The sequence below is a fragment of the Cucurbita pepo genome, chromosome LG02 (genome assembly GCF_002806865.2).
Source record: "Cucurbita pepo subsp. pepo cultivar mu-cu-16 chromosome LG02, ASM280686v2, whole genome shotgun sequence".
NCBI classification, from domain to species: domain Eukaryota; kingdom Viridiplantae; phylum Streptophyta; class Magnoliopsida; order Cucurbitales; family Cucurbitaceae; genus Cucurbita; species Cucurbita pepo.
In genome coordinates, this window is record NC_036639.1 from 94287 (window position 1) to 113264 (window position 18978).

The window sequence follows — 18978 nt, forward strand, 5'->3', positions numbered from 1 at the left end:
TATTTTTACATTTAAGTACAGGGAATGATTCACTTTTTTCACTAAAAAAAGAAAACGAAATTATGTTTCATATTAGTCATATAAAGAAGTAAATTACTTATATATTCATCCATGGGTTTGATTTTATAAATTATAAAATAAAAATAATTAATTTAGGTTTTAAAATTATTTTTAAATCTAAATATCATATAAATAATTTTTAAATTTAAGCTACAGTAAATATATAAACGAATAAAAAAAAACAAAAAAAAAACAGGCGTAAATATGAGTAAAATCTAAATAAATGTGAGCATTTATTATTATTATTACTACTATTATTTGAAAGACGGTGAAAAAAAGATAGGAGGGCATAATTTAGAATAATTAGATAGCGGTCTATTATTGAGGAAGTTAGTATCCAAAGCCGTAAAGCAAATATAATTAATGATATTATTTTCAAATACCAAAATTACCCATCGGTTTCTTTTTACACATCCACGGATTTCTCGTCAAAATATTATTAATAATTAAAACAATAATAAATTATCACCAAATATTCAGAATTCCTGCATTTCTCCCAGAAAAAAAAGCGAAAAAAAAAAAAGAAAAAAAAAAACCCCTTGGGGCTGAGTTGCTTTTTCGTTCCCAAGCCTTCCAATTTCTTTCCCCTTATTGTTTTTCGTCTCTGCTATTTTTCGTGTTTTATTGGTAAGTTTATTGGATTTTTCTGATTTTTTTTCCCATCTTCTTCTCATATTTTTAGTCATCTTTTACTGTGAAATTCAATTTTTTATAGAAAATAATTTCTTACTGAATCATGTGGGTTTTCTTCTTCCTCAGTGGCGACTGTTAAGATCTGTGGTTGGAAACAAAAATTTTGTGCAAGTTTTGACGCTATTAGGGTTTTTCTTCGACTCCTACTGATTCTGTTCCGAGTTTTAAGGTCGGGTTGGTGGCTTTAGGTATTTTCAGAATTATATAATCCCTATTTCTAAATTCTCTTTTCTTTTTCTTTTCTTTTCTTTTCTTTTCTTTTCTTTTCTTTTCTTTTTTGGAAAATTCACATTTCCCCCACTAAATAATTATTTCCCCGACACTGAATTATTGTTTTTTTTTTTTTTTTTTTTTTNTTTTTTTTTTTTTTTTTTTTTTTTTTTTTTTTTTTTTTTTTTTTTTTTTTTTTTTTTTTTTTTTTTTTTTTTTTTTTTTTGAATTTGTTGAAGCTGTTAAATCTTGTGAATGGCGGATTTTTCCCAACTTCTCCGAGTACTGCCGCCTGCAATTTGTGATTTCTTTTATTTTGTTTTTGAAGATGGATTATGTTTGTTTGTTTGTTCGTTCGTTCGGTCAGGGACTGGGACTTCCCTGTATGGAATTTTGATTCCAGCGCTGGAGAAGAATGACGGGATCTGAGACCGGAGTGATGACCAGCGGCGAACCCTTCACCATCGGTTTCCAGAAGAGTCCAGTACAGTCACAACAGTCGGTCTTGCCTGGCTTGCATTTGCCCTTCGGCGCCGACGCCGTCTACAAGCCCGCCTCCTCCGTCTCGCCCACCTACCAGTCCCCCGGCGTCGGTGTTTCCGGTAATGCCGGTGCCGATGTTTCTCCTCGTGAAGCTTTCGTTGACATGAATACGCAAAGCGCGCCTGTCAAGAGGAAGAGAGGGAGGCCTAGGAAGTATGGGCCAGATGGCAGTATGGCAGTGACTTCTGCAGACCCGTCCGCCGCCGCAACTCAGTCCGGTGGAGGTTTTTCTCCTCCTACCACTGGCGTGACTCCCTCGGGAGGATCAGCCTCTCCAACTTTGAAGAAAGCCAGAGGCAGACCCCCTGGCTCTGGCAAAAAGCAGCAGCTGGATGCCTTGGGTAACTCTACATATTCCACGTCCTTTTGGTTTCCTGGGCATTTGTCATGGTCACAAGATTATGATTTTATTATTCAGCTTAGTTAATTTTAAACTGACAAGTGGGTTAACCCGGTTACGCACTTTTGACCAGTTCGTATATATTTAATTTTCCAACGTCATAAAAAGAATATATAAGTGCAACTGTCGGTGGTTCTCGATAAACTAGAACAGGCAATGAGCTGATTCTGCTTCCTTGATATCTAAAATCATTGCTCTCTGCCCCTCCCCATTACTGCCGTGGCTTCTTTCTTTTTTAAGTACCTTCTGCCACTCAGTCTTCCCTTCACAGGCATGTCAATTTTAGAGTCTTGATTCCTCAGGCTTAATTTCGACTTTGATAATGCCATTACAGGCTACAGCTTAAAATAATGTATGATTGTAATTGTAGGATCAGCCGGAGTTGGATTTACCCCACATGTCATCACCGTGAAAGCTGGAGAGGTTCATGTTTTTGCCTGTTTTATTTTTCTTTCATTGCTATTTCAACCTTGTTTTCTTTGTCCACCTAATTGAATGAGTACTTCACGTTAATGTTTGGACGTCTTATTATGAAAAAACCTCACGTTGTATGTCCATCATGGAAGGTAATCAGGTGCAATCAATGCTAATTTGAATAACCATTGCGATGTTTTGATCAATGTGCTGTTATACGATTTCATATTTTAGTTAGGACTGCAATCTGAATTTTTGTTATGTTTTCCAGGACGTGTCTTCAAAAATAATGTCAATCTCACAGAATGGTCCTAGAGCTGTTTGTATTCTTTCAGCAAATGGAGCTATATCCAACGTGACTCTACGTCAGCCAGCCATGTCTGGTGGAACCGTGACTTATGAGGTTCGTTCATCTGGTTCTTTTGAACTGAAGTTGTGATTTAGTACGGCTTCCATTTTGAATACTTGACATTTTCTTGTGCGGATAACAATCTATAGTCATTGAAGAAGTTAGTCCCCAAATTAATAGCTATTTGAGATAATTGATTGTTAAACAGACCTTGTTCTTGGTTTCTATGGGATTAATAGTTTCGCTGAAATGTGGGTAGGTTTATTGAACCCGGGTTCATACATCCAATGGATTTGGAAAGGGATGGAAAGAAAACTAATTTCCATAAGGCTAATTGCTTTTCTCATATTTTAGTCTGCCTCTCAGTTGTTCGCCAAATCAATTTATTTGGAGTAAAATGGTTGAGCGGGGCGTTAGAAGCACAATTCAAGCATGTTCATGAATTGAGTGATAATGAAGCATTATTTGTTGTGCAGGGGCGATTTGAGATTTTGTCACTATCTGGGTTATATCTTCTCACCGAGAATGGTGGTCAGCGTAGCCGAACTGGGGGTTTAAGTGTTTCATTGTCTGGACCAGATGGTAGAGTTTTGGGTGGTGGGGTGGCTGGTCTTCTAACGGCAGCCTCTCCTGTTCAGGTACTGGTTATTATTTTAGAACGTTTTTCATTTTTCACATCGGCACTGCTCTCGTTTAGTGATGTTGTTTTTGATTATGCATTGGTTGTTATCGGGTTACCATCGGATTACTAGGTGGTGGTGGGGAGCTTTGTGAACGATGGGGGGCAGAAGGAGTTGAAACAAGCAAACCAAATAGAACAGCGGCCTGTTACTGCACCACATAAACTCGCTCCGATCCGTGCTGGAATGACAGGGGCGAGCAGTCCGCAATCACGTGGGGCTCTCAGTGAATCCTCAGGAGGGCAAGGGAGTCCGTTTAATCAGAGTGGTGGAGCCTGCAATAATACCGCATCTTGGAAGTGAAACTGGAGCTGCTTCGTTAACTCACTTGATTTGCTAATAGGGCGGGCCAGCCGGGAGTTTAGTTTGGTGCTCTATTTTCTAATTTGTTTTAGATGCACCTGTAGTTTTAGTATCGGTTAGGAATTAGAAGATTGTGAAAGATTGTGAAATAGTTGTGTTGTTTTGTTTTAGAATTACAAATAATGAATTTATTGAAATTACAGCCGTTGTAGCTTCGATGCTATAAACTCAAGATTATCACAACAACAGGCTCTATTTCTTCTCTCAAATTCTCCTTTACATTTTCTTAAGTTTCTCTTACAATAGGTAAAAGTAACGCGAGTTCCCCTATTGACTCCTTGCTCTTCTCAACAAGAAACGCAAGGAAAAGTAGCCTAGAGCAAAAGTTTGCCAAAACCATCCCCTGGAGTTAGCAGGATCGACCTTCCTTGCTAAGAACCATGCATATATGCTCTCACCAACGTGCAGTAGAAAGGCTACAAGAAACACCATCCTCACCACTTGAATCGACCTAAAGAACAAAAGGCTGATAGCTTTGAAGAATGGAACAGGCCCAACGTCTGGAAGGAAAGCTGCACTAAACAGCATGCTCATTCCAACAACAGAAAACAGCCACGCATATATTGTTGGCCCATCGAGGCTCTTCCTCTTCCTCTCCTGCCAATAGGAGATGGTCGCAGCCATGCCCTCCTTCGAACTCACCATTGGAGTATAGCCCAACTCCTCCTTGGCTTTAAGATACGAGAAATAATTGCTGATGCCAACCTGTGGCGATATAGGCAAACAACTAATTAGGATTCAGAGGAATTGATTAAGTACTGTTATATTAACTCAGCATGGAATCATTCTTCACACTACGAAGGAGCATTATTGGGATGGTCAAGGAGAGAATTCTTGGTTGCAAGTAGATGTCCAAACATTCAGTAGGGCCATTTGCATGTTAGCAGACACAAGCATAAAAGAACGAAACAAAATAAACAAACCTTGTAAATCTCAGCGGGAAGCATCAAGGGATGTGGAAGCCACCATCTATTCAACCAAGGATATAATATTGTGTACAACGCAGCAAAAAACTTCCCCAAGAGAAGAGCTTTAGAAACAGGCATGTAAAACTTTGGCCACTCATAACCTAAGCTATTGAGCAGTGGTTGAACGAATTCAAAGGAATTAACTGGATAACCTGATAAGAATAGAAACAGCACAGCAGGACATTAAAGCAATCTACAAAGAGTAGATGGGAGGGTTGTAAAACGTAAGAAATTCTGTGGAGTTACCATCTGATACATAATACGGCTGGCCAGCAGCTATTGGGCCTCTTCCTTTACCAGGAGTATCATCCAGAAGCCCCATGCTTGCCAATATTAAAGCAAGCACGAGATTATCCACATAGATCCAGTCTGTTTTAACACTTGGTTTCCCAACTCTGAATGGTAGCAAGCCTAACTTCGCTAAGGAGACAATCCTAGGAAAGTGCCTCTCTTCCCCAGGTCCGTAGATAGCACAGGAACGTATAGCACAGGTGTGAAAACATTTGCCATCCCTGTTCCTAAGAATCCAAAGGCGAGGCTAATGTTATTATACACTCTTGCGCAAGAAAGTAAAGACTAACGGTTGCAGTAAGCGCAATCCAAGACAAGTAAACAAACCAGAAAAAGGCAAAACCACGGAAGTAGAAAGTAGTGATTTCACTTACTTTAAGGGGCGCCCGTTGGTCTTCAGAACTAATTGTTCTGCAATGGATTTACTTCGACTATATGCATCAACGTGATCATCAATTGGGAAATAAGGTAATCCCTCATTTCCGTTAACAATCTCTTGACCTCCAAACACTACATTATACGTGCTCATATATATAAGCCGTCTAACGCCGTGCTCCAGGCAAGCATCCAAGACATGGCATGTTCCATTAATATTCACCTCATCAACGCGACCGACTTGAAGCATTTCTTTCCCTGATAGTCCAAATGCTGCTAGGTGGAAAACACAATCAACACCACGAAGAGCTCTTTCCACGTCCTTTTTACAGGTAATATCCCCTACATGAGTGCAAGAGTTAGCGTCGAAAGAAGCCTAATGTCGCACACAATTTTACTCCACTACAGAGAGAGAGAATCAAAGCCAGAAAAGAGTAAAGTAGAGACAAATAGCGAGAGGACGATCAAAGTGGATGCGTAAGGCAGAGAGATTATAATAGCACCGCCGAGGTGAATCGCAAAATAAACAGTAAAAGGGGGTCTGAATTGCAGATAGGGATGAACCTTGGATGATGTTGACCCCGTGAATCTTGAGGTCATCGGACCAAGGAGAGGCAGGACGGAGGTCAAAGGCTCGGACCTGGAGAGCGCCTCTACGGACAAGGTCTAAGCAGAGGGCAGAGCCGACGAAGCCCAATGCACCGGTGACGGCGAAGGTGTTGCCTTCGATGCCTTGGTTGGCGGTGAAATGCATGGCGCGTGATGGGAAATGGAAGTAAGGAAAGTGTTGCAGAGAAGTGAAAGAAGAGGAGGGGAAATTGAGTAGAGATAGATCCAACCCTATTATTCCAAATTGGATTCTTGTGTTGTGCGCTAAGTTTTTGGTGTCCAACTAAAAGTGGTAGCTTTAATAATTGTTCTTTTGATTTTGTAACACATCACTACTACTTTATCTACAAAAATTATAATTATTGATGACAGGTGGCTTTCACATCAAAATCATCAACCAAAATAATTTTAAAAATACAAATGAATTTCCAACTAAAAGCTATTCATTCTGAGATTTGTTTTGGAGTTGCTTGTGTTTAAAATTACAGTAGGCCGTTGAATGCCAGCTTGAATGAAAATATTTATACCCCTCCCACAAAAATAAATTAAACAAAAATGGTAAAAGTTCTAGAACAAGGTGTTGTAGGAGCAGAATCTGAAGGCTCCATAAGTGGCGGCGTATGCATTAAGAAGCTCGTTTTGGGCCGACCAGAAATCGGCTTTCAGACCACTTCTCCTCATCGCTTTCAGTATCTTGTTCCGGTGAATGTAGCTGGTCACCGCCACCTTCTGGCTGTTCGCGTCCACCTCCACCTTCTCCACACCTGAATCAAATGAAATGTCCAACACAGATTGAAAGCAAACATCAAGATTTGTGTGTCTGGGTCATGCGTCTAATCTAACCACCCATATTTCCACTCTTTGCCACTAATTACCTTTCAATTTGTACAGACATTTCCTGAGCCTTTTCTCGTGGATTCCGACCATATCTACTTTGAACTCAACTGTCTGAGACACACACCCAAAGAACAACGTTAGTCTCCTCAAAAAATAAAGAAAAAGAAGAAAAGAAGAGAAGTTTGAAGTAGAATGGTACCTCCATGGAAGGCGTTTAGGTGCGAATGGATTGAAAGAAATGTTGGAAGTTGGAAGAGTGAAGTGCAGAGGAGGAGGAGAGGGGGATTAAATAGAGGGGGTTTGGAAGAAGCAAAGTGGGGCCGAGATGGGTGTTCCAGAAGAGCGACCCCCGATTCAATCTAGTCTTTTACTTTTTCCAAAGACAAGACAACATCATCCAAAGACAACATCCAAAGACAACAGAGCAGACAGAGAAGTGGAAGCAGAATACGTGGAAGCAGAATACGAGGAAGCTGTAATGCATCATGGGATTCCCACTCCAAGATTCAAGAATCCCCTGTTTTCAATAACTTGAAGCATTCAAAATGATTGGGTTTGACGAGTCCAACTTCCCTTTACTTCCTTTACCAAAATCCCCTCACTCACTCTTCTTCACTTTGTGGATCTCGAATTTTCAGACACCAAAATCTTCATTATTCTTCTCGAAACTCGCGTACGTTTCATCGGATTTCCAATCCCTTTTCCATGTTTTTCAAAACTGGGTCATATATTACAACACCCCTTTCAAACTTATAGCATCCAGATCACCTTGACCGCTACATAACCGTCTACCCACCACCCTCCCAACCTTACCGACCAAAGCTTTAATTTCACTTCTTCGCCCAACTTCAATTTACATATTAAAACAAATTTAAATGAAAATAATAAGAGACTTAAAAGCGTAGTAATTAGGTCTATTTGGCGCTCAACCTAATTCCCCTTTCAAATTCATCCTAATTGCTGCCACCACCCTTTTCACGGATGCTTTTGATTTCTGTTCCGTTTTTCTTCCGTCATGACGATTATCCAACCGACCAACTCCTTACCATCAGAAAAGCCCCCCTCACGGTCACCATGATAGGCTCTGCGGTGGACGCAGCCGTAATGTTTCGAGTCTTCGGCTTTTCAGTTCCGTCTGCTTCCGCCTGCTGCCCATCCGAAAGTGGACCTATCATCGCGGGACTGCAAGATGCTTGATGGTGCTTCTTATGGTGGCTGCACTTCCAGGTGCGTATCACGACTTTTACACTATGCCTGAAATTGCGATGTTCTTCCGTATTTCTCGACAATTTGACAACATCTTCATCTCTTTGATATTCATGGCTTAGGAAGTCTTAGAAATCGAAGTGTAGAGTAATTAAAAATGATGAAGGAGTTTAACATATTTCTACCAAATCAAGGAACGAATAACTGTAATGGACTATGAATCTGACTATGTTTGCTACAATTACTCAACTAATTCCGTTCATCACAAGTACTAAAGCTGATTGGATTACTTCCCTGCTGGCAAGCCTTACATTCAACCAATCGAATATGATGTAATTGCAGATTATAATGTCGTGTACAACACAGTATCAAACAAAGGTTTATGTGTCATCGTTTTTCTCTCACAATATCATTGTCAATACATATGCTTCAGAATTATACGTCTCTGTGGGAGACAGAAGAAAACAGAGAAATAAAAGTCAAAGCCATATATTTGGAATATAATGTAGGAAACAAGACATAGTTACTCTCTTCACTTATTTTTAGTAGGATAGGAAGCCATTTTATTGATTCCACACAGCCCTGCAGGCTTCCCAGTGTTCCTCTTCATTCTTATAAATCCCTTCTCTCCCCATTTGGGTCCCCACGAGTTCTTCACAATGATGTAGTCCACTCCCTTTGATGATCCATATCCAACGGCTGCGACTCCATGATCAAGCTCTGTTCCACAGGGTCCGTCGAAAATGCCCTGCACAAAGTTGTAATGTTATTATGCACTAGAGCCAAATAGTAGATGCAGCAATATCCATAACAGTTCAAAATTTTGCTTACCCCGCTGTAGAATTGGAAATCTCTTCCTGAAGCTTCTATGGCCACGCTGAGTGGCTGGTGTGCCAATGCCTTTATGAGGCTGCCTTCATTGTTCTCTGGTACGTCCTTATAGCCAGAGATTGTCACTACCTCCAGTTCCCCCTGCAGGGAAGAAATTTGAACATTTCTGAGCATTTTTGGATATGGTTTTATGTATCTGGTCCAATGTAATGCCCAAAAACGGGCTCCGGGGTTCAGTAGGTAGTTTTACCTTTTTGTTCTCGCAAGTGCTTTCTTCCTCGAGATAAGGGTAGTCTTCTTCCTTGTGAAGTCCACCACTAGAGACAATAAAAGAGAATGCGTAGTCCATGAGGCCCCCATGGCACCCATTGTTATAAGGTCTATCGCAATCAACTAGTTCCTGCTCTGATAACGAAGTCAAATTTCCAGCAACAATCTTATTTATCCCCTCAACTGCAGCAACAGTGGAAAATGCCCAGCAGCTACCTGTGAAATTTCAAACCCCATTCAAATTACTGCTGAATATTGGTTACTTCTTTATTGGATAAAGTTAGATATAGGAACGCAAAATGGGAGTTGACGTATTACTTACCACATGAACCTTGGTTCTTGACACGAGTCACAGCTCCTTTCTTTCTCCAATCCACCGACTTGGGCAAATCTACAACATCCTTGTAGGTGAACTCTTCTTGGGATTGCCCTGTTCGAGACGACTCAACTTTCAGTCCAAGATACATCTTTTGGAACTCTTGGTGGGTCAAATCAGCAAACTCATTGAGTCCAAGCCAATAACTACTCACTTTCTTGTTTGTTTCATCAATGTGCTTCAAGTTGTCTTTAAACACCTCAAATCTATTCCACTTTTCTTCGATGGTCTCATAAATCTTGCCGTGCTTTGATATCCATTCTTCAAAGAGCTCAATAAGTTTATCCATGGAAGTTAAGTCTTCTGCTGAGTAACCCACGATTGAAAAGTCCTTCCCACAACTTGCGACGACAAAAACGCACATGCATAGCGCTAGAAGCAGTGAGTTAGGCAGAGCCATTGCTAGCTCTCTAGTTTTGGAATTCGCAAATATTTTTTTATTGGAGGAAGACAAAGAAAGGGTTGGAAGGAAACGAAGAGATATAGGGAACCATTTATACTAGGAGGGTTGAATGAATGTGCTTGTGTGTAGCTTACAAAATGTTGCTTACAAGCAAAGTTGATATAATATATATTTGTATATAGGAACATTGATACCAGACTTTAAGACTGGTTTGTGTGTATTGACTGACTTTGAATCTACGCTTTCTGTCGTTCTCATTCATGTAATTCCTGAATGACTTCAAAACTTAGTTCCACTTCACACCAGAGGAAGAATTTTTATTTATTTTTAATTATTATTGAGGTATTAAGTAGATCGAATCCACTTATAAGGAGGAGCTCAGCAACGAGTCTAAGTTGCGTTGCTTTATAGGTGCAATTTGCCCCCTCGGTATTTTTATACTACACATGTATTCTTGTTTCGAAAAATATAAAACGTAAATTGATTTATTGTTATAAATGTTGGATGTTATACATTATAAATGAAGAATTGGAAACAATGACCTGAAGGTATATGTTCATCTTAATATTTATGTTATTAGTAGATGGATAAATTTCTTAGGACCAAGAAGATTTTGCATTATTTTATTTTTTAGTTTTGCAATAGATTTTTATTGGGTTGGTGTGTTTAATTATTTCAAACATAATATAGGCAAAAATTGATTGATGGCTTTTTTTACTCTGGTTCTTGGAGGAAATTATATATATGACTACTAATGTTAATTTTTTTTCGCAAAATTTGGTATCACTGTTGATATTGCTCTGGAGTAAAATAGGTAAGACGACATGAATGATTAATATTATAGTTTTTTCTTTGGGATGCGATTATAGATATTTTTTTTACTAAGCCAGATGGAACCTTTTAAGCTGCATAGATAGAATTTTAGTAACAATATTGTAGAATTTTGAACTATATCTGTATAGTTAATATAATATCGGTACAATAAATTTGTATATTATTATTTTTGAAGGACAAAAAATTATGATTTTTTTCGTATAGAATCGCACAATAAATTATTAGAGATCCAGTTATTGTGGTGACGTAAAAATGCATAATGTATGTTAATGTGACGGAAGAAAGAAAGAGGAGTGAAAAGAATCGAGAATGGACACAGGCGGTGGGCTGTAGCGTTGGGGGTGAAAGCCCAAAGGGTAAGGAAGTGAAAGTGGGAGTGTAAGGGTAAACGGGAAAGGAATTGGAGAGTTTGGAAAATGAATGGGAATGTGAAGACAGCAAAGCAAGACGATGTCATGAGTAAATAAGAGACAATTGTTGTTTAATAATTGCACTTCTTTTTCACACATATCTGTTCTGTTCTGTTCTGTTCTGTTCTGCTCTGCCCCGCCCCGCTCTCTCCCCAATTATTTCTCCACTCTCTCCCCTCCCCCTTCCGTTTCCTTTTTACCTTGCTGGTGGTCCCCCTCCCCCCTCCTCCCTCCTCCCTCCTNCTGCTCCCATTTGTACGGGCTTTCCTTTTCTTTCTTTTTCCCCTTATCAGAGATGGTGCAAATTACCTAGTCTGCCCCTACTTCTTTGAGCTGTAAGCATTGGTGTTGTTAATTAACAAACACGGAATGGGTCGAAGAACGCCAAATGGCCTTGCCTTCTCGTTTTCTGTTTTCAATTCATTTATGAGAATTGAGAATTTCTAATATATATATATTTTTTATAACATTTGAACACAAACCCCAATCATTCCTTATGAGATTATTGCTGAGTGGTCCCTGTATTATCCAAAAGTTTCACTTTTCTTCTGCTTCGTTGCCTTGCAGCTCCACTCGTCCACCCACCCAACCTCCTCCTTGCTCTTTACTAGTACTTGGTGGTTACTCCTTCGCCTTGTGTGTGTGTATATATATATTACCTTTTTACACTCGGATTTGAATCAAACACGAGAAATCGACGAATTTGAGGTCCCACGCAACCTGTTGCCTTTATACACATTGACTTGTCATTTCATTTGCATCCTCCCAATATAACAAAAAACAAGCCTTCCTTGGCACGTGCGTGGGTGTAATTGCATGCATTCATTCCTCTTCCAGTTACAAAAAAGAAAGAGATAATAAGAATGATATTATCTTTGTGAACACATTAATAAGCAGCAGCCCTTGCATTTAATGGGAGTGTGCAATGTCTTAAATTCTCATGGCCCCCGCACTGACTTTTTCGACCACAGTTTTGTTTGACAACGCCACACATCAACGTCTCCTTTTCCTATTCGTCTCACGAAGACCATTGATTAGGGGGAAAAAAAAAATCCTTAAAACGCTAAGCAGAAGAGGTGTGGCTTGGCTTACGTGTGGGTGAGGAACAGTGGAGAGTTCCCATTCCAGCTCAAAGTAATTTAGAGAAAAGGAGAGGAGGGCAGGGGGTGCCCAGATAGGCTTATGTAAACCTACCTATTTGGCTATTACAGTGCATCAGTAGATCTTTGGCGTTGCAGTTGTATTATCTTTTACTTCACTCAGTGGTTATAACTATTCTTGTGCTCATTAAATAAATTGTTGTTGTTGTTGTTATTATTATTATTATTTGGTGATGATGCGTACACGTGCAACGCCGACTGATTTCATTGCATATGCAGCCCACCAAAGCATTCAAATCATTTATTACAATCAAGAGCCCCACCCTAAGTTAGTAAGTTCTATTCCATTCGGCTCTCCCTTCTCTTTCTTCCTTCCTTCCTTCCTTCCTTCCATGCCCTCATTTTTCACTGTTGACAGTATTATTGTCCAATGGGTGTCCTTTCATTATTCATAATAATTGTAGCATATGAATCCATAGACTACTAAGTTTTGGAAGGCATGGGAAAGAATTAGTGTGATGATCTCACTATTTGTCTCCCTTTCCCTCATGTAGATTATCTCACTTCTACCCTCAAAACAAACAAACAAACAAACATACGCACGCATAAACTAAGTTTTGCATTTAACATTCTCCAAGCGAACCGCCCCCTTTTCCCTTTCTCTTTTTTCTCCCAACAAAAATATATATATATATATATATATGATTTTGTTGGCGACCTAGTCCGGGAAGGGAAGGGAAGGCCTTTTTCAGGTGCGTTTCTGTAGGCCCCCATGAAAGCGTTTTAAGAATCTCAAATCCTTATCTCTCCGCCTCCCCATTTCCCCTCATATTTTTCTTTCGCTTTACTTTGGTTTCAGTGCTTTATAATCATACCTATATAATTTACCCTTCCTTTATAAAATAATAACTCTCTCCTCCCATTCTCTTTCCCTCAACTCTTTCTTTTCTCTCTCCCTCTCTCCCTCTCTCTCTGGACCATCTGCGGACAACCATGATGGCAATGGAGCAAATCTTATCCGAGCTAAATGGCGAAGAGTTAAACGAGCAGGGATTGCCCCCAGGGTTTCGGTTCCACCCTACTGATGAGGAGCTTATCACATTTTACTTGGCTTCAAAGGTTTTCAAAGGCAGCTTCTGCGGGGTGGAGATTGCTGAGGTAGACCTCAATCGATGTGAGCCATGGGAGCTTCCAGGTACGTACTACACTTGTGTTTATGATTCTCCTCACCTTAGTCACCCATGCAGCAGCATTACTAAGTAACTTCAAACATTCACCCTCACTTGTTTAAAAATTAGTGTCAAAATCTTCCTTCTCTATATCATACTCTTTTTGTTGCTGTGATCGTAGATTTTCGGTCTTTCTTCTCTAAGATAGGAACACAAAATGTGGCTTTTGTTTTGTTTTGTTTTTGTTTTTGTTTTTGCTTTCCTATTAAATCATCACTTTTGTGACGTCCAAACTGAGGAGTTGAAGTTAAGGGGATAAAAGCAACACCCTTTTCAAGTTCATAACTTGCATCTTTCTTGTCGCCATAATGCTAGAGGTAGGTTCATGTCAACTTCAATGATCTAATGCATCAGTGGGGTTGCAGCTACCATTATTTTTCCATTTAACAACGCTACAAAATCTATCTCTCCCTGTAAAAGTATCTCAACTGCCCACACAAACTGGTAGACTCTAATAAAAGAAATGTGCAGCTCAAAGAGATGGAGAGAGAAGAGAGGAGAGGAGAGGAGAAGGGGTACTTTAGTAATATGCATTGTTGTGTGTGTGTTGATTGTTTCAGATGTTGCAAAGATGGGCGAGAGAGAATGGTACTTCTACAGTTTGCGTGACCGGAAGTACCCAACAGGGCTAAGAACAAATAGGGCCACCGGAGCTGGTTACTGGAAAGCCACCGGAAAAGACAGGGAAGTTTACAGTGCATCCAATGGATCCCTACTTGGGATGAAGAAGACGCTGGTGTTCTACAGAGGCAGAGCCCCGCGTGGAGAGAAAACCAAGTGGGTCATGCATGAGTACCGCTTAGACGGCGATTTCTCTTACCGGCATGCCTGCAAGGTAATGCCAATAATGAACTCGCCCCCGCCACCGCACGTGCATTCTCGCACCGTGCGAATCAACCTATATTAACCTGCAATGCTTAACCCTATTCTTTTGTCCTCTTCCGGGTTGACTTATTTTATATATTCCATAAAAGTACTGCCTCTTTCCAATGCTACACTGTTCTTCTTCTATTATTATTTACTTTGGGGGGTAAGTTTTGATGTGATGCGATTGATTTAACTACTGCTAAGTTTTTTTTTTTTTTTTTTTTTTTTTTTTTTTTTTTTTTTTTTTTTTTTTTTTTTTTTTTTTTTTTTTTTTTTTTTTTNTTTTTTTTTTTTTTTTTTTTTTAATTTATTTTTTTTGTGTCGGTTGCAGGAAGAATGGGTTATTTGCAGAATATTTCACAAGAATGGGGAGAAGAAAAATCCAATGTTCCCGTGCCACGCTTATCTCCTGGAGTCTGCTGCTGCTTTATCATCGTCCACTACTTCCAACTCCTTGCCTCCGTTGCTCGAGACGACTCCAACAACACTAATAGAGTGTCAATCTCAAGCCGCAATGCAGGCTTTCCAAAACCCTTTTCAGATTCATCAGCCTCCTGAAAGCGACCTGAAGAGCTTCGTAACCTCAGTCGTGTCCCAATCCAACCTCCTTTCCTCGAACGAGCAGCCGTTGCAGCAGCATCATCAGCAACACAAACCACCACCACCACCCCCTATCTCAATCAACACCATCTCCATACCCAGCAATAACATAAACCCCATTGCTAATGCCAACAGCAACACGTATACTCCGTCCGCATCATCATCATCATCATCATCACTGCTGCCATCGATTCTCTTCAACTCTCTCCTCTCACATCAAGATTCCACAGTACTACTAAAGCAGCAGCAGCATCAACAACAACAGTGTGATGTCTTTAAACAGTTCAAAGCGGAGGCCAGCTTTACAACCCATTTCGAGCCCGCTGAGGCCAACTCAGACTTCATGGATATGATGAAGATGCAGCCAAACCCCCCCTCTTACCATCAACATCCCTTGTCTTTTGAAATGGAATGCAGTTCACCACCAGCCCCCGCTGCTGAGGTGTCTGTTCATGACATATCAACTTCAATCGCCTTCACCAAGGCCGGCTATCAGACAATGTTAGATCCTCACATCAACATCGTCCATGCCCATGCCCATGGAGAATCTTGGCCTTTAGATGCTTAACATCTTTTTTCGTATTTTTTAACTTTTCGCTTACTTTTTTAGTACTCAAGTACGTGGTTGTAAACTAGTATGCGTCTGTAGCGTAGCGTCCAATCTGCGTGTCTGCATGTACCAAATATTTCTTTAAAATCCATGCTTTCCCTTCTCTAAAACCCATTATCCACCTCTGTACGTAAGCCGAAGACACCCAATTATGCTGGGATTGGGAATATAAACATAAATGGGCGCTCTAGTGAAGATCGAGAATTAGGTGGGGGCAGGTTCAGCTGGATTTGACACCATTGATGGGATTGCAAGGTTCGTCTCAAGTATATTTTGACGTCACCTGCAATTTATTAGGTATTTGAAGTTTGAAGAAGTTGGCAATGGTACAGTGGTGGTTGCATGCATGCTCTTGCTGTGGGCTGTGGGCTGTGGGCTGTGGGTGGGTTGGCTTAGGACTAAGGAGGGGCTTCTTCTGCCCTAGGCCAGCCCTCAGCCTCCTCATCTCAATAATAGCAATGAACAGGAGCAATAGGTGGTGGGAATAAATTTAAAGAAGCATCATTTAGTAAAGAAAATAAAGCTGTGATGAATCTGAATCACGCGAGTGGCACAGAAAAGTAGCCCCTAAGAATTATTAGTATATATCAGAGAACAGACATATCTACTCCGCAGCAGGAATAATGACAAAATAAAACGAGTACGGCATGGGGCCATCAAAATCAGGTTTGGATTCTAAAATCTTGAATCAACTGTGAACCAAAGGACCCCAAATCCTTTGTTGTTTTGTCCCCAACCCATTCATAAAAAACAGAGTTATTCGGCCACAAGAATACCTGACACAGTTTGCAGTGTAGTGTAGTGTAGTGTAGTCCCATTATCCTATTGTTGCCATGCCATGCCGTCCCACCCCTCCCCTCCCCTCCCCTTCCCTCCCCTCCCCTCAATCATTGCACACAAATTCCTTCCAATATTTCTGTTTAAATCTATTTCCAAAACACAGGCTAAGGCCCCAAATTCATGCAGCGGCCCAATTCAGTTATATCCTTCCACCGCTGGAGTCAGCAAGACTTAATTACATAAACCACTCCCCCCCTTACCTGAACCTGTCATTCTCATCTCGAGCTTCCTTCTACTTAAGGTCGCACCAAAGATTGGGCGACAGAGCTAATGTCATCTGCACTGCTTAAAATATGAGTAAATCTTCAAATTACTACTCTTCCAAAGGAATGCTATGAAATATCGATGCTAAGCAGAGGGACATGAAGAGAATTGATGGCAGTCCCAACAAAAACATTTTGAAACTTTTAACAAAGTATAAGATCCGAGGGAAAAATCAAACACAAAACAACAGTGGTAATTTGACTTAAAAATCACTTAATAACACTGGTGGAAGATGAGGATGACGTCAAGTAATCATGTCCCTCCCTTGTGCCCTGGGATCAAGTAAAGGTCGAAAAACTGATTTCAAATTAACACTGGACAGGACCAAAGGGTTGGTAAATATACATTCTGCGTGAATGAATATATATGTTGTGTGATCATGGGATATCCACATTTCCAACATTTTAAAACTGTACCATTTTCATACAAGCATATGAGATTTGCAGGTATGTATGTATCCCATTCAATGTCCACTTCAGTCTCATGGTTCAGTCACCACTTCCATGGACATATAGCCCACAAAATTTCTTCAAATTTATCAAGGGCAAGAAGAGGGGAAAAAATAAGCAAAGGAAACATATACTTCCCATTTTGAGTATTCCTCAAGGAAACAATTCATTGTTCTTTCTCCGAAGACCAAGCCCCAAAAGTGAAACAAATGACTAATTATTGAGACATAATGACAGTAAGTCCATTACACACCATTATCAACAAAAGAGGAACACAAATCTGCCAATGCAAGCCTACATGATCAGACGGTCCTGTACCACAAGAAAACAGAAAATCAATTCCAATTCCAATTTCATCGAATGGAAGAAAATAAACCAGACAAAAGCTTCTAATGCTTACATAGCAATGAACGTGATTCTCAAACATTTCAGCAAATTTAAGTGATAGTTTGAAACCCATACGTCAAGAAAAGAGGAATCAAGGAATTATCAAGCAGCAAAGATACTCAGCATTTAAACCCCCTGGGCAATGGGATGGCTGGTTTGTAGGAAAAGGCTCTTTCTTTTCCTGAGTGTGCCGGGGGTTATTATCGAAAATAAGCAACCTTACGTTCAAGAGGCAAATCAATGAGGAAACTAGGGAGATCAACTACTAATACGCCCATTAAATGGCTGGTAATCTAGATGACGACACAATCAATTATGGTGATCCTATAAAAAGATAAACACCTTGTACGTTGGATCTAATAGAGCCTACTCATTTCATCAAGTTCAAACTTAGTTTATTCTGCCTAATCAAATTCAAATTCAAATTAAAAAAAGAAAAGAATTATCAAGTTATGATTCGTGTCGAAGTTATGCGAGGCAGGATAATAAATGTAGAGAAAGTTCAAATACGTCTTAAGCAAACTCTCGAAAACATATTCATCGATTAAAACATTATCAATTTTTTTATCGATGATTATGAGATGCACAAAGCATCAATTCTAATTGCAAACACAACGAGCATTTCCTCAATAGCAGATAACACGTTCGTTCACGTAAAACATCCCACAATCAGACCAAATCATCTATCAAAATTTTAGAAAGAGAACAGCATAACGAGGAAAATTATAAAACGCTAGCCCTAAGAGAAGGCAGATCGAGACGAACCGATAGGTGGAAGAATGGGAAAGAATCCTATTTGGAAGACTTATCGTCATTCTTGAAGTAAGCATAATCTGGAGGAGAGTAAACGAGAGCTGCGGCCATGGCTCCCGGAAGAACAACATACTTGGCGAACACGGCGAGCTTCCTCACCAGCGGCTCTCCTTTCATCAACGCCATTTTTCTGCAGATTTCAGCGAAAGGATCTTCAACACGAAGTGATCTACAAGTCCAGATCGAAGTCAGTCCATTTACGCTATATAGGCCTATTCCGCTCAAAATATGGGCCTTTATTACGGGCCTGCATTTGAAGCTGGCCCATTCACACTCAAATTTGGGCCTTGATTACGGGCCTGCAGGTTAAGCTGGAAAATGATAGTAGGCCCATTCACACAACAATTTGGGCCTTGATTACAGGCCGGCATTCTAAGGTGGAAAATGCTAGTAGGCCCATTCACACACAAAATTTCAAAACTTAGTATATCATTTGTAGACTATTTTTATTTTATTTATTGGTAAATGTCAATTAATGATAATTTGATAACTTTTATGTTCAGATCATTTTATTTCATTTATGGGTAAAGTGTATCATTAATAGATAACTTTTAGGTTTATTTTTGTGACTATTGTTAATAGACCAATAATATGTGTATGATAGTTTTCTATTATTGATACACAATTTTATATTTATTAGCAACCATATTTCAAAAATTATCTTTATGTCTATCATTCACAAAACATTTCTATATTA

At 39.8% G+C, this 18978-nt stretch overlaps 5 protein-coding genes and 1 long non-coding RNA gene across 9 annotated transcripts; 2 read left to right on the forward strand and 4 right to left on the reverse strand.

Moving 5' to 3' along the window:
• Positions 1-530: 530 nt before the first annotated feature.
• On the forward strand, positions 531-3892 carry LOC111788408 (AT-hook motif nuclear-localized protein 10-like). 4 transcript variants are annotated; one of them, XM_023668746.1, is made up of 7 exons: positions 531-687; positions 820-941; positions 1331-1847; positions 2277-2329; positions 2592-2723; positions 3146-3307; positions 3422-3892. In XM_023668746.1, the coding sequence occupies exons 3-7, from the start codon at positions 1379-1381 to the stop codon at positions 3650-3652; spliced, it is 1047 nt and encodes a 348-aa protein (XP_023524514.1). In that variant the 5' UTR covers positions 531-687; positions 820-941; positions 1331-1378; the 3' UTR covers positions 3653-3892. The 4 variants fall into 4 exon arrangements, with proteins under 4 accessions (XP_023524514.1, XP_023524515.1, XP_023524516.1 ...); XM_023668747.1 differs by having other exon boundaries at positions 820-922; XM_023668748.1 differs by lacking the exon at positions 820-941 and having other exon boundaries at positions 1292-1847.
• Positions 3887-6236, reverse strand: LOC111788407 (short-chain dehydrogenase/reductase family 42E member 1). The gene is made up of 5 exons (XM_023668743.1): positions 5911-6236; positions 5346-5688; positions 4927-5198; positions 4636-4832; positions 3887-4417 (listed from the first exon to the last, which is right to left on the reverse strand). The coding sequence occupies exons 1-5, from the start codon at positions 6098-6100 to the stop codon at positions 3980-3982; spliced, it is 1440 nt and encodes a 479-aa protein (XP_023524511.1). The 5' UTR covers positions 6101-6236; the 3' UTR covers positions 3887-3979.
• Positions 6237-6380: 144 nt separating this feature from the next.
• LOC111788410 (heavy metal-associated isoprenylated plant protein 30-like) lies at positions 6381-7557 on the reverse strand. Its single transcript, XM_023668750.1, has 3 exons — positions 6992-7557; positions 6831-6903; positions 6381-6719 (listed from the first exon to the last, which is right to left on the reverse strand). Exons 1-3 carry the CDS (start codon positions 6995-6997, stop codon positions 6523-6525), a joined length of 276 nt encoding a protein of 91 aa, XP_023524518.1. The 5' UTR covers positions 6998-7557; the 3' UTR covers positions 6381-6522.
• A 753-nt stretch (positions 7558-8310) lies between these two features.
• On the reverse strand, positions 8311-10164 carry LOC111788409 (cysteine protease XCP2). The gene is made up of 4 exons (XM_023668749.1): positions 9422-10164; positions 9080-9315; positions 8830-8970; positions 8311-8746 (listed from the first exon to the last, which is right to left on the reverse strand). Exons 1-4 carry the CDS (start codon positions 9873-9875, stop codon positions 8531-8533), a joined length of 1047 nt encoding a protein of 348 aa, XP_023524517.1. The 5' UTR covers positions 9876-10164; the 3' UTR covers positions 8311-8530.
• A 2820-nt stretch (positions 10165-12984) lies between these two features.
• LOC111789055 (protein CUP-SHAPED COTYLEDON 3-like) lies at positions 12985-16108 on the forward strand. The gene is made up of 3 exons (XM_023669691.1): positions 12985-13417; positions 14012-14286; positions 14650-16108. The coding sequence occupies exons 1-3, from the start codon at positions 13216-13218 to the stop codon at positions 15484-15486; spliced, it is 1314 nt and encodes a 437-aa protein (XP_023525459.1). The 5' UTR covers positions 12985-13215; the 3' UTR covers positions 15487-16108.
• A 1087-nt stretch (positions 16109-17195) lies between these two features.
• Positions 17196-18455, reverse strand: LOC111787638. Its single transcript, XR_002814016.1, has 2 exons — positions 18234-18455; positions 17196-17393 (listed from the first exon to the last, which is right to left on the reverse strand). It is a non-coding gene; the product is annotated as an uncharacterized LOC111787638 (long non-coding RNA).
• Between the last annotated feature and the right edge of the window lie 523 nt (positions 18456-18978).